Here is a 14,844-nt window from a genome sequence, read left to right as displayed (position 1 = left end):
AATATTGTTGCCTTGCTTGTGGCCACTTATTGGCCCCAACTGAAATACCTAAATTGATGCCATAACATTTTATGTCCTCTGAGGAGCATACCCCACTAGTGTCTTTTACTGTTTGTGTTAAACTGTTGGATGATTGGAAAATTATTTACGTACCCAGAGGACGGATTCTGTTAACTTTGGCAACACTTAAAGGGCCTCGTGAATTTATGTGAAATGCCTCAAGACAACAAAATTCATATCAATGAGAAAATTAATTTAAATGACTTTGGAGGCCTGCCCCTGACGTTTCCAGAACCATAACCATGAGGTTTGATATGTTGGAATGGGTTACTTAGCTGTTTGATATAGACATATTTGTTCCTTTCTGTATTAGTTGTGTTCAGGTTGGTGAACCCTTCACTGGGGATAGAACTTACACAGCACAAACTTATTTTACTGAGCTGGACAGATAGCCTATGGAAAATGTCAACGCCAAAAAGGACTCACAGTTACAATGCAATGAATTCCCTTTGGATGATACAGGAAATATTTAGACAAACAACATGTGGCAGGCAGTAACTCTTTGCTTTGCAATAGTTTCCTAGTTATATTTATTTATTTCTTTTTCAAATCAATATTTAGACAATGCACTTCACAAACATTAAAAAATGTCATGAGCAGCACAAAATAAAAGTAACACGTTCAATATAAAATAACTCCCATTGAAAAACAATCACAGGTTGAACACAGGAGCACTCACGCAGCTCCAAAAGCAACGCTGATTGGTCGATTTAACTGCCTGTCTGTCTATGGGCGTGGTCTCTCCATGCTATCTCCTCATTGGTCAGTCTCTGGCTTTGCCCTTTTTCTATTGGTCGCTGTTATGTCTGCTCTCGGCAGAACAGGAAGAGATGTGAAACTGGCCGCCTGCCAGGTAAATACTCACCAGAGGATGCTAGCTATGCCCATGTCACACACGACAAAGGCACAGCAACTCCTGAATAACTGGAGCAAAGATGAAACCACGCGGTTTATCGAGGACACTGAGGTACCTTGCTTTCATTAAGAGACTTGTCTTCGCAGTTTGAATTTGGAGAAGTTACAGGGCGCGGCCTGCTGTCGTTAGCTCGCTAGCTAACAACATTGCTAACCTTGTGATAGTAAGCACTTAGCATAATAACTGCATTATCCACAAGCTGAAACGTCATAAGCCACGGAACGGGTCAGCTGCCAGTTGATAGAACGATACTAACACCAACCAGTTACGTTTGCTGGCAGATCGCGGTCGTTACGAGTGCTGAGGATAATGCTTAGGAAATTACTCAAGACCTGGGATTAGCTTTGAGTGTGGTTAGTACATGTACAGTGAGGCTGTGTGTTCCGGATAATATCTGTAGTGGGATACATTTATAATTCAGTCTTTAGTCATGACTTTCCATGGTGAGCTTATGTCAACACTGAGAGTTGTGTCAATGAGAACTTACGCAGTTTAGCATGTAAACAAAGCCGGATACAGTCGCTTGTAGTCTCCACTTTCTGTTTGCTTGTCATCCTCCTCAAACTGAACCCAAAGTTTATTTTAGGTCATGACTTCAAAGTGATGCTCTGTGAATCATGTCCTTGTCAGGTAAACGTCTCTAGCATTTCAGTCAATTATTTTATCAAGGTGTTGCCAAGCATGGGAGGCAGAGTTTCAGTTTCAGATATTATTGTAATGCCCCTGATTTTGCAGTGGTTGCATTCTAAGTAAAGTTCCTTTGTGTATTACCACTCAGTATGAAGTGGTGTACTCATTATCCAGGAACACAAATGTTTCAACATACAAACGTCTCTCTTTTTCACTGTAATTAAACTGACACTTTTCCAAACTTGTGTGATGTGTTCAGTGTCTCTCAGGACACTCACATTAAAACATTTGGATCCAGCTGTGGTAAATTAATAAAAATTAGTAGGTGTTTGTATTATTTCATTTTACCGTCTTTACAGTGCACTTTAAGTCATTGTTTATAAACCAAAACTGAAAACGGTGTGGTAACTATGATGACTCATGTTGCAGGCATGTTTCTATTGAGATCTATTCTTGATTTCATTGTTGGGTCATGTGTGTAAACAGAACAGGTTGGTATCTGGCAGGGAGTTGGTTTAAGGCTGGTGCTAAGTCTAAATAAAATCTGCTCAGATCTTCTCAAAGAGAAGGATGTGGTTGTGCTTCCATCTCAGTGGTTTTATGAAACTTAATTTCAAACTGTAGTTAGTAACTTTTAAATGTAAGCAAATGAGTTCACACAATGGTGATTAAGCCTATCAGCTTCACATGACTCTCTCTGTGTTTCACAGTGTTGTGGTGTTTTGATCTCATGTTGTTTGATGCCATTCCTGTGCTGCACACAGCAAGTGATTTGTTTAATGTCTAGACAGGCTGAGGCAACTGTGGCTTATGACATTCACCAAAAACATTTTATCAATTTATGAAAACATTTTTCCCTTCAATTAATTTTGCCTCTGTTTTTATTGGGTGGGTTAAAAATTGATCTTCCAAATCATATTGATATTTATTTGGAAAATCTGATGTTGATCGATAAAATCCTTAGATCTCTCTGTTAATATATGGCATTTGTGTATCCTTTGTATTAAGTTTTATTTTTTTTAATCTTGTGAGTCTCTTGCTGTCATGCGAGACTTGATCGCGATAGTCTCTTGTGACCATGACAGTCTGGCGTGACTGCAGACTTGTTTATTACTTTGCCATCTTTGGTGAAGAACCAGAAATATTCCCACACGCTGCTTTTCAGATGCTGTGGCATAGTGATTTTGCTCAGGAAGACAATTTCGCTTGTGCGTGTCCTCCATTGTCACCACAAAACAACATAACTCTTGTCTTCTTCTGATGGGCAAAGAGTTAATTCATGCAGGCCAAGCTGCACTCACAGTGCCCACTGTTGGACAATTAGTTAAATACTCTAATATCTGATGCTATTTGATTCTTTTCCTTTTTAAGTGTGAGTGAAAATACTGCAACCCGTATCTTGGGAGTTGTCCTCCGTGCTGGACATACGGTGTTACTTTGGACTTTATACTCCCAACTCTGGTGAATGCAATGCACTTTCATAGGCAGCAGTGACATTGCACTTGCAGTACAATGCAGACGTGTATTCTACTTCTTAAAAACAGTCATTCTGCAGTTGAATGGGATAGGCACTTCTTGCCCTGACTGCCCCTTTACTGCTAGTGTATGAACACACAAACACTTCCTCAGTCAGGCTCTGATAGTTTTGTTTGCAGCAGCCCTAATCATGTTAATCACATCAGGTTTTTTTTTTTTTTTTACTTTCCAGTTGCTCAGCTTTTGTGAAATGTGGGTATTATGCTAATGATTATGTTGTGTTATACAAATAAGTCCATAAAATTCAAAATCTTAAGAAATAAATAGCATTTTATGTTTTTCTTTGTTCGCTCAGTTCCTGTGCCATGTCTGACATGTGGCTGTTTTAGTTGTAGACGCCAGACTGAGAGCCTGTAGCCATGGATGGACATGTGGCCAAAAACAATGAAAGCTCCTTCCCCAGCGTCTTGGATCTTGATGACTTTCTCACCAAGCACGACTCGAACCTCATCTGGCTCCTCTCTGGTAAGTCCTCTGCGTCTGTGCTTGTGGGAAAATATCCAGAACAAGTCAGGAACAAATGTGTCAGGTTGCATGTCGGTGGCTGAGCAAACTGTTGCTTGTTTTTGTCTAAACGTTCTGGGTTTTTTTTTCTTTTCATCACAATTTATGTTATACATTGATTTTCATATAAAAAGTCTATTGAAACGTGTTAAGTTATATCAAATATTATTATTAATTCAATACTAACAATTCATTATTTTAGTAGTAGTGGTTAACAAAGTTGTCCTACTTTCATTTGAGATCGTATTTTAAATTTGAGCCAACACTATCCATGGTTCCAAGCAACAGTAAACATTGAGAATATTCTTCAACATACTGTATTACTATTATTATTAGTGTTGTTGTTGGGGTGTTGTTGATGCAATATATTAATTTGGGATGATTGCATTAGTTCAACAGTTAATTGTTATGAATCACATTTTAATCACATGTTAAAATTATGTTATTATCATGGGAATTGTAGTAATTTATGGGAATTGATGAGAATGAATGGGAAATTTCAATTTAAAGAAGCACTCAAGTGACTCTTTCCAATGTATCTTTGTTGGATATCAAATAAATGCAGTGAACATTTGTTAATGAACTTGACTTTTACATTTATGAGATTATTTCATGTTAAAATAAGTTCTCATCTAGGCTGCTGTGTTCACAAAAGCAACCAAAAAACTAATAAAGGTGGAGTGAGTCTATGAGACAGAGAAGCAGCAGAATTATTTCTCACCATCTCTCAAGAGTTACAGCTTCATTTATTCATTCATTCATTCATTCATTCATTCATTTCACCTTCTGACCAAGTGTCCTCTGCAGTTGGACCGCAGTCTTTTTCCTGAAATAACATTTTGTTTTTGTTGAGTATGCCACACAAAGATTAAGAGCTGTTTATAAAAGTGTGCCACCGACCAACTCTTCCGCTCTCTTTCTCTAATTCGAATGCATTATGTTTGGCCCTTTAATTAATCACAATTTTCACTGACAGCCCTAGTATTACTATGATTAATAGTGAACGTGTTCCAGTGTGCTTCTTTCTGCCTGAGCTGTTTATTATTGAACTGACTGACATCATTTGATGTGTTTTTTTTCCTTTTCAGCCACCATTCTGTCCTGTGGATGGATCATCTATTTAACTTATTACAACTCCCGCAACATCGGCCTCATCCTCACCCTCATCATCAACAGACTCTACAAGGATGGCTACATTCACATCGGTATGTTTTGCCAGAAGCTCTGTCGCAAACTTCAAGGAGTTAACTCAGCCTCCTGAATATTTCATAACGAGCCAGGTTCCCTCAGTGTTTATCTCCATAGAGCATGAACAACAAACTGCACCAACACCATATCACATTTCTCCACATAAGTGACATGGGAATTAATTTGTAAGGCAACTTGAAGCCATGAATTCAGTAGAGGAATTAAGGACAAGTTTACGAGGCGAGCGCCAATTTTTGGAAGTAAACAGGAGCATAAATCCATGTAATCTAAGCTCAATTTCAAGGCAGAATTAGTTTTTCTTTTTTGAAACCAGGCTGGGACAAAGGCTTTGTCTTTTTACAAGGTGGCCTGAGTTTACATAGAGAGCCCTGACCAAAGCAAGGTCGAGCTTCATTTCCTGTCTTCAGTCAGACAGCAGAAAAGTCAATAATACCACAAACAGACAAACAGGCCACAGTAATTACAGTTGAATCAGTTGGGAGGTGTAGTCGTTCTTTTGACATGAACATAATTAAAGCAGAGGAAGACGACATCGACAGCAGAAAGGATTCATTCAAGGAAATCATGTTTTTCTTTTCTAACTCTGTGTCCACCTGTGACCTTATAGTTGTACAGTCGGATGTTAAAGGTGTTTTTTTTCTGAATGATGTGAGAGGGAGACTGAAAAGATGAATACATTTTGTGAATCACATGTTGGTGGTTTTTATTTTCATCACGGCTGCACAGCTACATTTTCTCATCTCGGCTGAAGGATTTATGGTAAATGTCTAATTGAGGTTTTAATTTGCGACTACATTATATTCTATTGCAGTGATGATTGATCCTTTAAAAATGTGAACTGTTTCTAATATGTACGAGTTGCATAGGAGTTAGAACTGTCAAAAATAGAATAAATAAATTGCAGCCTTAGTAAATGTGCTAAACGCATTGTTAAAAATAGATAATTTGATTTAAATGTGTTGTCCAGCCGTAAACATTATCTACCCTTTCCCCTCCAGGCTCCTTCTCTTTCTCTGTGCTGTCAGGAAAAATCATGTTCAGAGATGTCTACTTCATCAACCAAGACATGTCTATCAGGTAACATGACTTGTTATACATGCTCTTCCTCCTCTGTCCCTCCGTTTTATAACCTCACAGCTTAGTTTGTAACATTTTGTTTGTCTGTGTAACAGGATACAGGACGGCTTCCTCATCTTTCGCTGGTGGAAAAAGTATAACCCAAAACAGAAACAGCATGGTGAGCTGACTGCGATTACTCCCTGAGCGAAAATAAAAATGAAGTGTGTCGTATTTTTAGATTCATGCTAATCATGTGTTCACTGATCAACTGAACTGACAGTGCCGTTTATGGTTAGATCATTTTTCTTGTTCTTGGATCATTATTTGGAGCAGTAGCAGGATGGATGAAAAACATGCACAGATGCCCTGATGATGATGTGTTTTATGGTGTCTCGCTTATTCTCTTTTCTTCCACCAGACCCCAAGGCAGAGACCAGGCTTTACGTGACAGTCAACGGCTTTGAGTTTCACGTCTACAACCGCACCGACCTCTACGCCCGTCTGCAGGAGACCTTCGGACTTGAACCCACGCTCATTAAGCCTAAAAAAGATGAAGAGAGGGGACAGGAAGACGGAAGCAAGACCCTGGAAAGGTACAGCCATAGCTTTCACCTAGTTGTTTTTTGCTTTATTTTAAAATGTAAGGCTTGGTTTGGTAAAATTCAAACATTAATTTCAGAGTGTTTCCAGTATGAGTCTCACTTAAAGGTACAGTGTGTGAAATTTGGCAGCATGTATTGGTAAAGTTTCATGTTGCAGCTGAATATCCCTCACCTCGTCTTCTGAGTGTGTTTGGAGAATCTACGTAGCCCTTCACTTAGCATTAACATTCAATTTGATTAATTCACTTCATCAGGGACAATGCAGTGAAGCATAGTGGAAATAAAGTGCATCTGGTGTACTGCACATTATAGCAATTCACTAGTTTGCAACTCCTGTCCCTGGCTGGGCTTTTCAGGAATAAAAAATTGTTAAAAAAATTTATGATTAAAACGAACTTTCTTAGTTTTCTGCTGGGATTTCCTGGCTGGGTGACCTTTCTGGGATTTTCTTCTGGTTTCTTTGCTTCATATAACAAAGAAATCATTAAAATTTATGAATTTTGTTTGAGAACATCATCATGTTGAGCTTTGGGAAACACAACACAACATTTTTCCTGACATTAAATGGACCAAACATCTTTTTCCATTGAAGTGTGCAGATTTGCTGTTGTCACATAGCACATTTGGAGCAAAGACACAGAAGACAATTAATATATTCAGTATCCAGTAACCAAAAGTCGTAGTACAAACTGGCAATGTTGTACTAATGACCTGTTTTAAGATTGAATATCTTCTGGTCCTGATTTAGTGTGGACATCAAAGCAGAGAGTCCAGAGCCCACGTCGTCTTGGCGCTCCCTCATTCCTGTCATCAAAGTTAACATCAGCACCGTAAGTAACTCAGAAATGTAACATATGACATGGAATTAAGTGAGTTGGGGTTTGAGAAAGGAAGCCATGATTTCCAGGAAATGTCCTCTTCATGTTCTTTTATGTTGAAAACAAAAGACGTTTCGTCCTCACTCTGTGTGTTTGCTCATCGTCAGGGTCGCTTGGCATTTGGGAACCATTTCCTCCCACAGACTCTGTGTGTGAACTTTGAGGATGCCTTCCTGACATACGCCACAAAGCCTCCATCCAGCCACCTGGACCAGTACATGCACATCGTCAAAGGCTCACTGGAAAATGTCCGCGTCATGCTTGTTCCAAGCCCACGCTACCTGGGCTTGCAGAATGATGAGTGAGTCCAGCTCATATGTGTTTCTCTCTAAAATCACCTTTTTATGAAGGCTCTAAGAGTTTGCTGTTTAAGTTTAAAATGATGTTTATATAAAAGAAATGGCAAAATAGATGAAACTAGAGGGCACCTGAACCTCTTTCTCCATGTACATACAAACGATATGTGATTTTTCTTACATTGCATTTTGAATTGCGATATAATTTTTTGCAGATTTAAAACAAGATGGAATACTATTACAAGATGGAATACTACTACATGAATTACCATCAGAATATCAACTAAACTTGAATGAACTTAATGATTTTTCTGGCATAGAACATACAACAGTAATTGATAATTGCATGTAGGACTGGACAGTACAGTGGTTTCTATTAAATTATTCCAATATATAATATTAAATGTGATATAGAATGATGCATTACCTTTTATAGTGGGATATGTATCTAATTTTTTTTGTCCATATCACCCAGCCCTAATTGCGTTTCAAAATGCAATTTCAACACACAAGGAAACAACATCATAAACATTACCCCTTTGCAGGGGTTATGCATAATGTAACTGTGACTCTATAATGTGTTTTTTATGCATTCAAAGCAAATTTCGCAACTTCTAACACCATCGTTTTTCATATGATGCCTTTTTTAGAGCTTCCTCCAAAAATATTTCTAGTGATAAAGCTCTTGGCAGAGGAATAATAACTTCGAAATGTCCCTTGCTAGTCATGTTTTAAGCATGCTGTAATATCTGCAGAAAAGGAGCTTATTATACAGCTTAAAATGGATAATGGTCTCTCTCTCTCTCTCTCTGTTTTTGCCTATTTACATTGTAATATGTTATGCATGCCATGAATCCTAAACACAGTAAGACGCAGTACTAGCTCTGTATTTCTCTGTTTATTCGAACCAACTTTTAGTGCTACAGGTATAAATTCTTAAAGTTTTTTTTTTGCTTGTTTATCCATTTATTGCATGACTGCGGTCACTTTGCTGAGTGTTGAAGCTGCTGCCTTCTTAAAGGTTAAGTCTGTTGGATATACTGTAGAAAAAAAAGGTCAGGGTCTATGGGCCTGAACTTGGCATTTTTGATACCAACATTTTGGCAGAATGATTAAACTGGCAAATTTACCTGTTCTGAGAAGCAAAGTCTTAAAACATCATCCCCACTAAAGTGCATGAAATAAAGTTAAAGACTCCCTCTATAAAAAACAAACAACCCTGTGGCCCTCTTAAAAAAAAGACATAGGGCCTGATTTACTAAAGCTTTGCGCGTGCAAAAACGTGTGCAAACTGGATTGCACACGCAGATCTGCGTTGATGCTGATCTACTAACAAGGCGCAACGAGGAGTGCGTCCCTCAGACGGGCAAAATAGCACTCGCAACCCATCTAGCGTTCTTGCCTTAATGCATATGCAATATGGGGCGTTTACACGCTATTTTGCGTGTGATGGGAGGAGAACATGTAAATATGTTATTTTAGCACGCGCAAAGTGATTTATCAAACCTGAAACTGATTGCGGTGCTTATTTTTGCGTCTATATTTAGCACGTTTGAAAGGCAGGTCTTAAATGGCACAGCGGTGCGCACACATGGCTGCGGTTATTTATAGTTATATTATATTTGTAAATCAGGAAATTACGCTTTTCCACAGCATGTTCAACTACGCGTTCACAGATGATGCACATTAATTTCTTATTTGGTATATCTGAATAAATTAAATATAGATATCCATAGGAGAAATGCGTGTTTGTAGTGGTATGGGCTTACCTTGGTCTGCAGTTTGTGGTTCAAGGAGGGTTCGTACCTATGTTCCCCGGTTAAGACCAGAGAAACGGGGAACCCCGCTTTACCTTAACGGGTCCAGCTCTAACCTGGTCTACTCTCGGTGCACGGCGAAGCGCAGGTGGCACAGTGCGCACACGTCACCAAAACCTCACAGGCAGGTTACCCTAACCCTAACCCTTCCAGTTCCAGGCACATTTAAATGCAATAAATAATCACAACAATCACTATTTAATGTAACTATCTGAATCAGCTATAGATATATTACATCTATATCGATTGCCCCGTCGCCTCTGACGTCAGATCAAAGGGTGTTGGCACGCGTAATGGAAACTCAGCCTGACTGAATGAACACAGATGAAACCATTATTGCTTCACCCATTATTTATTTATTTACTTATTGACAAGAAAGTCACACATCCATTGAAAATAGACCTATGTGTAATCTTCAGAGAAACAGCAGAACTCGCTCCCTGGCAGCTGTCAGTGAGCTGCAGGTGAGTCAGGAGGAGAGTGCAGCACCTTCTTCTTTTTTCTTTTTTTTTTCTTACGGCAACATCCATAGTCCATAGTTTTCTTTGTTTGATACGTCAGGTATAATGGTGGAGCTGTCCAAAATACTGACGCAGGATTAAAATAATAATAATATAAAAAGGTCATATGGACCTGGGGAACAAGGATGTCATATATGCCTCGATCCCAGTTATCTGCTCATCAAGAACGTCAGCTGTGCTTTCTGTTCAGTGGCTTCAAATTTCATTCTGCGCTTCCGTTGAGTCTACGCTTTCTCCATGTGGACAACTCTTGACTCGCGCAAAATCCTCATTTAAATAGGGCGGTCTTAACCACTTCTGCGCCTGTAGTCGATTGCGGCCGCAATCTTAGTAGTTCACCCGCAAAACGTAATCCAGTAACAGGCGCAGTCTTTCTGCTCGCGCAAGCAATTTAGCGCTTTCTATTTGGAATCTTAGTAAATCAGGCCCATAGTGTCACGCTCGCAGTCTATCCACGTTGTACTGAATTATTTATTGAAAACCAAAACATGTATAAAATTGAAATTGAGTTTCCTTATGCTCGGGAAAATGCAAAGTGAATATTTAATACTAAAATGTTTTGTTACTTGGGAGGTACCTGCTGAGTCCAAACTGTTATATTTCTGTAGAATAGACTGTAAAGGTCATAGTTTTTTGTTTCTTTTTAATAAAAATTTGATTTGTTTTCAGTAACTTCGTGTGCTTTGTTTTCTAGACCTCCCAGACTAATGGGTGAAGGCTTTGTGGTCATGCAGTCCAATGACGTTGACATCTATTATTACCAAGATGAACCTGGTACAGTATATACACATGCACACAAACAACTCTCTCTGCTCCCCAGATCTTCATTTGTTAGAGAAAAAAATATGAATGTGTTTCAATGGCGGTGACTGACAGAGACAACAAGTGTGCCACATGTCAACCATTAAACTATAATAAAGTAGTTAATTGATTTCACTCTTGTTAGCAAGACTTTGCCTATGCATACACTGGTGTGACATCTGTTATTGCGTGTCTGTGTTTGCAGGCCTGGTCCCTGTCGAGCAGGAGAATGTAGAGGAGGTGGAAACATGCAGTGAGGAAGACAAGCTCCAGGATTTGCCTCCATGCTGGGGATTGGATATTGTGTGTGGTAAAGGAACCGACTTCAACTACGGACCTTGGGCCGATCGCCAGAGGTGTGTGTGTGCCAAACACAAATAAGTTCTTCAGTGATTGATGTGAAAATTGGGACAAAGCAACAAAACAAATGAAACTTTGGTTTTTACAATTTTAATAATCAGCCAGTTCTTGGAAAGTAATTCAACAGCTTCAAAGTCATTGTCATGGTTAGATGGCTTCTTTTATGGGGCAATTGGGGGCTGTCTCCACTCCCTACGTCTGTTAGCAGAAAACCAGCGCTGCCGGATTAGGGCCGCCAGCTCGGAGTCCTCAGAATAAGGAGGTCTTCTGAAATCTCAGGTCTCATGAGAAACATAAATTGCTTTATGGCATTACACACACACACACCCCCTAGCCAGGTACTGGCTATGAGATCAAGTGATAGTGTTATTTTAGATTCACAGATTCTTCACAGCAGAGGCGGCGATTTAGAAGCAAAGACAACCTCTGTTGGAGGAAGCAAGGAAGAGGAAACAACTGTCCAAGTTAACATTGGACCTGTTTTTTCTGAATGATGAAAAGCATGCAAAAGGAATGCTGACCGGAATGGACATGGCTCCACGAGTTTGTGTTCTTTGGCTGCATTGAAAATAAATGCAAAACAGTAGGGGAAAGTGGTAGACGATTGGATGGATGGGTGATTACGGTGGTGTGCAAAAAAGCATTCAGACTTGCAAAGTTCTGCTTTTAAAGAAAAAAATTAAAGGTTTAAAAAATATAGCTTTGCATTTACACGGTATGTGTGCTGTACCCTCATTCCTCAGGGACTGTCTGTGGAAGTTCTTCCTTCCTGCTGACTACCAGGCCATGAAAGTGACCGAGGTCGCCCAGCCAGGAAAACCCAGGCAGATTCAGGCCTTTGAGCTGCGGATGAACATTATTGCTGATGCCACCATCGATCTGCTTTTTACCAAAAATAGGGTAAGTCTTGCTTTTCCTCTTTTGTTCCTTCCTTTTTCTCCTGCTCTTTTTTTTCTTTTTTTCCATCTTCCTTGCCAACACATTTGATCTTTCTCCCTCTCCTCGCTGCTCCCTTTGTCTTTGTACCTCACTGTGTTTTTAGCTATTGATATTGGTTCATGTTTTATGCTTTTTCAAATGTTCTTCCTGTAGCTGTGCAGGGATTTCCACAAAGCTAAGAATGTGACGTGCATACTGAATAACAACGCAAATGCATATTTAATGCAAACATAAAACAGCTTAATTCAAGGATGGTTTGTCATTTTATTACCCCCTTTGAACCTATTTTTGTTCAGACTATGTTCCATTCTTTGATTTCTAAGGCAAGGAAGGTGGGCTCTATAATAATTTGACAGCTTATGTGATTTACTGTATCTGTCCCCCCCTCCTGCTTTGTGTTCATCCCTGTTACTAGGAAACCAATGCCATCCATGTGAATGTAGGTGCAGGCTCCTATTTGGAAGTCAACATTCCCATGACCGTAGGAGAGAACGGTACGTGTATGTGTGTGTTTCAAGGAAAAATGTTATTCATATTGAAAAATATGTCGGTGCAACATTTTTCTCAGTCACTTGGTAACGCGTATAATAATTACTGAAGGTTGAATCTATGAAGAACTGTTTCATTAAATGTATGCATCAACATTTAAGGGTGTTTTTCATTATGATCATGGTCAATTAAATTGAGCAGCACTATTTATTTTCATTGAAATGTAGCCAGTCTTTGGATTACCAGCTGTCTACTTGGCAGTCTATAGGGGTGACTGGATCAGAAGGTAGAATGGGTAGATTTTCACCAGAAAGTTAGTGGTTTGGTCCCCATTTTGGACACCTTTGTTTCTACACCAGACCAACTGCCTTTGTTGTTCTCCATTGTTCTGCATTTGCTGTGTAAATAATGTTTCAATACACTTTTAAAATCTGTTGGAATCTCTTAAAGTTGTGACTAAACTGAGGAGTTGCTACCTATGGTTTTGGCAGGTCCATAAATATTGGGACATCGACACAATTCTCTTCTTCTTGGCGCTTTACACCACTACAATGGATTTGAAATGATCTAAAATGTGGGAGGCACATAAAGAAAGTGTTGTTATTTCCCCAACTGTTAAATACCCTCAAATTGAAGCTGAAAGTGTGCACAGGGTATCTGCGGGGTCTTAAAAAGTCTTAAAAAGTCTTAAATCCAATAATTTGAATTTAAGGCCTTAAAATGTCTTAAATTCTCCTAAAATCTCATAAAAGGTCTGAAATACATTTTGAAAGGTCTTAAAAATCTATTAACGTTACTTTTATTTAAAACATGCATAAACTTCAGTCTCGCTTTGAAATGTTTCTATTTTTGAGGATGCGATAACGTAACTACAACACAGAACTAAAGTAGGCCACCTGTGCTGCCCAGTGAAAATTTATCGAGCACCACTAGCTAGCGTGCTGTGCGTGCGCAGCGGTGTGTTACAACTTAGCATAGCAGCAGAGACAACTTTTCGAAAGCCCACAGCGAAGCCGAATTTCAAAGATTTGTGGCTCCAATTCTCCTTCATGTCTTTTGTACTTTATTGCCAGTATGGATTTGAAATGGGTCTTAAATTGTATTCATTGTGGTCTTTAAAAAAGTCTTAAAGTCTTAAATTTGACTCGTTGAAACCTGCAGAGACCCTGTGTGCAGTTAAAGCACATCTTGTTTGTTTCATTTCAAATCCTTTGTAGTGATGTATAGATCCAAAAAAAACAGAATTGTGTTGATGTCCCAATATTTATGGCCCTGGCTGTATGTATGTAGGTGAAGTGAGCTTAAATTCAATATTGAACTTTGAGTATTGAAGGAGAAAGATCACATGAAACTATCATTAAATTTAAAGTGCTATCGAGAAACCCCTGAACTCAGAGAATAGCCATAGTCTCACCACTGATGGAGAGATATGTAGTAATTTATCACGTTCAGTGGATATTATTTAATCAGTCATCAGTCACTGCTCTCCTCTGTCCCAAGAAATGTAGTTAGGATAAGAGGCTTTTGAGGTTTTGCTCGTAAATGACATTATTTGCAAGAAGACTGCCACGGCTTTGGATTCTTAGAAGTGATTGCTCTGCATTTCTGCTGGCGTCTTCTGCCCTCAGGCTACTCTCCCACCATCAAAGGTCAGCTGCTTCATGTGGATGCCACCAGCAGCATGCTGTACAGGACTCTCCTGGAAGCTGAGATGTTGGCTGTAAGTAGCAGCCACTGGTGGTTCAGTAGACTTTATTTTGGAGAGGAGTTTAAAATGCCTTAAAATGCAAACACAAACACGAGCCTGTCCTGCCTGTCAATTTTAATGCAGTTCCATGTGATCGCAAGTTATCCTCGGGTGTGGAACATGCCTCAGTCGTGGCAATGTGAGATCGAGGTGTACAAGGCCACCTACCACTTCATCTACGCTCAGAAAAACTTCTTCACTGGTAAGTCTTTCAGCAAATTTGATTTGATTTAAAATTACAGTAGGTCAATAGAACACTTGATAATCAACTCTTCAATGATTGTTGTATTACTTTAGATCTGATCCAGGACTGGGCGAGTGACAGTGCCCCAGACATCTACTCCTTTGTGCCCTATTCCTGGAAATTCAAAGTCCTCTTTCACCAGTTTGAGATGATCTGGGCAGCAAACCAGCACAATTGGATTGACTGTTCCACCAAACAGCAGGAGAATGGTAAGAAAGAGACTGCTCTACAGTCAT

The 14,844-nt window shown here is 39.3% G+C and overlaps 1 protein-coding gene across 1 annotated transcript in view; it reads left to right on the top strand.

Moving 5' to 3' along the window:
• The first annotated feature begins 892 nt into the window (after positions 1 to 892).
• kiaa1109 (KIAA1109) overlaps positions 893 to 14,844 on the top strand; it is an 84,796-nt gene continuing 70,844 nt past the window's right edge. The window contains exons 1-15 of the mRNA XM_083907544.1: positions 893 to 1,027; positions 3,472 to 3,607; positions 4,735 to 4,851; positions 5,854 to 5,932; positions 6,028 to 6,092; positions 6,333 to 6,507; positions 7,265 to 7,346; positions 7,502 to 7,695; positions 10,723 to 10,802; positions 11,035 to 11,185; positions 11,933 to 12,089; positions 12,544 to 12,622; positions 14,246 to 14,337; positions 14,449 to 14,566; positions 14,662 to 14,817. Of these exons, the coding sequence (XP_083763670.1) occupies positions 3,502 to 3,607; positions 4,735 to 4,851; positions 5,854 to 5,932; positions 6,028 to 6,092; positions 6,333 to 6,507; positions 7,265 to 7,346; positions 7,502 to 7,695; positions 10,723 to 10,802; positions 11,035 to 11,185; positions 11,933 to 12,089; positions 12,544 to 12,622; positions 14,246 to 14,337; positions 14,449 to 14,566; positions 14,662 to 14,817 (1,651 nt within the window). The 5' untranslated portion in view covers positions 893 to 1,027; positions 3,472 to 3,501. The remainder of the gene's footprint in view (positions 1,028 to 3,471; positions 3,608 to 4,734; positions 4,852 to 5,853; positions 5,933 to 6,027; positions 6,093 to 6,332; positions 6,508 to 7,264; positions 7,347 to 7,501; positions 7,696 to 10,722; positions 10,803 to 11,034; positions 11,186 to 11,932; positions 12,090 to 12,543; positions 12,623 to 14,245; positions 14,338 to 14,448; positions 14,567 to 14,661; positions 14,818 to 14,844) is intronic.

This window comes from Microchirus variegatus (assembly GCF_963457635.1).
Source record: "Microchirus variegatus genome assembly, chromosome: 21".
Classification (NCBI taxonomy): Eukaryota; Metazoa; Chordata; class Actinopteri; order Pleuronectiformes; family Soleidae; genus Microchirus; species Microchirus variegatus.
This window is presented reverse-complemented; position numbering and strand designations above follow the sequence as displayed.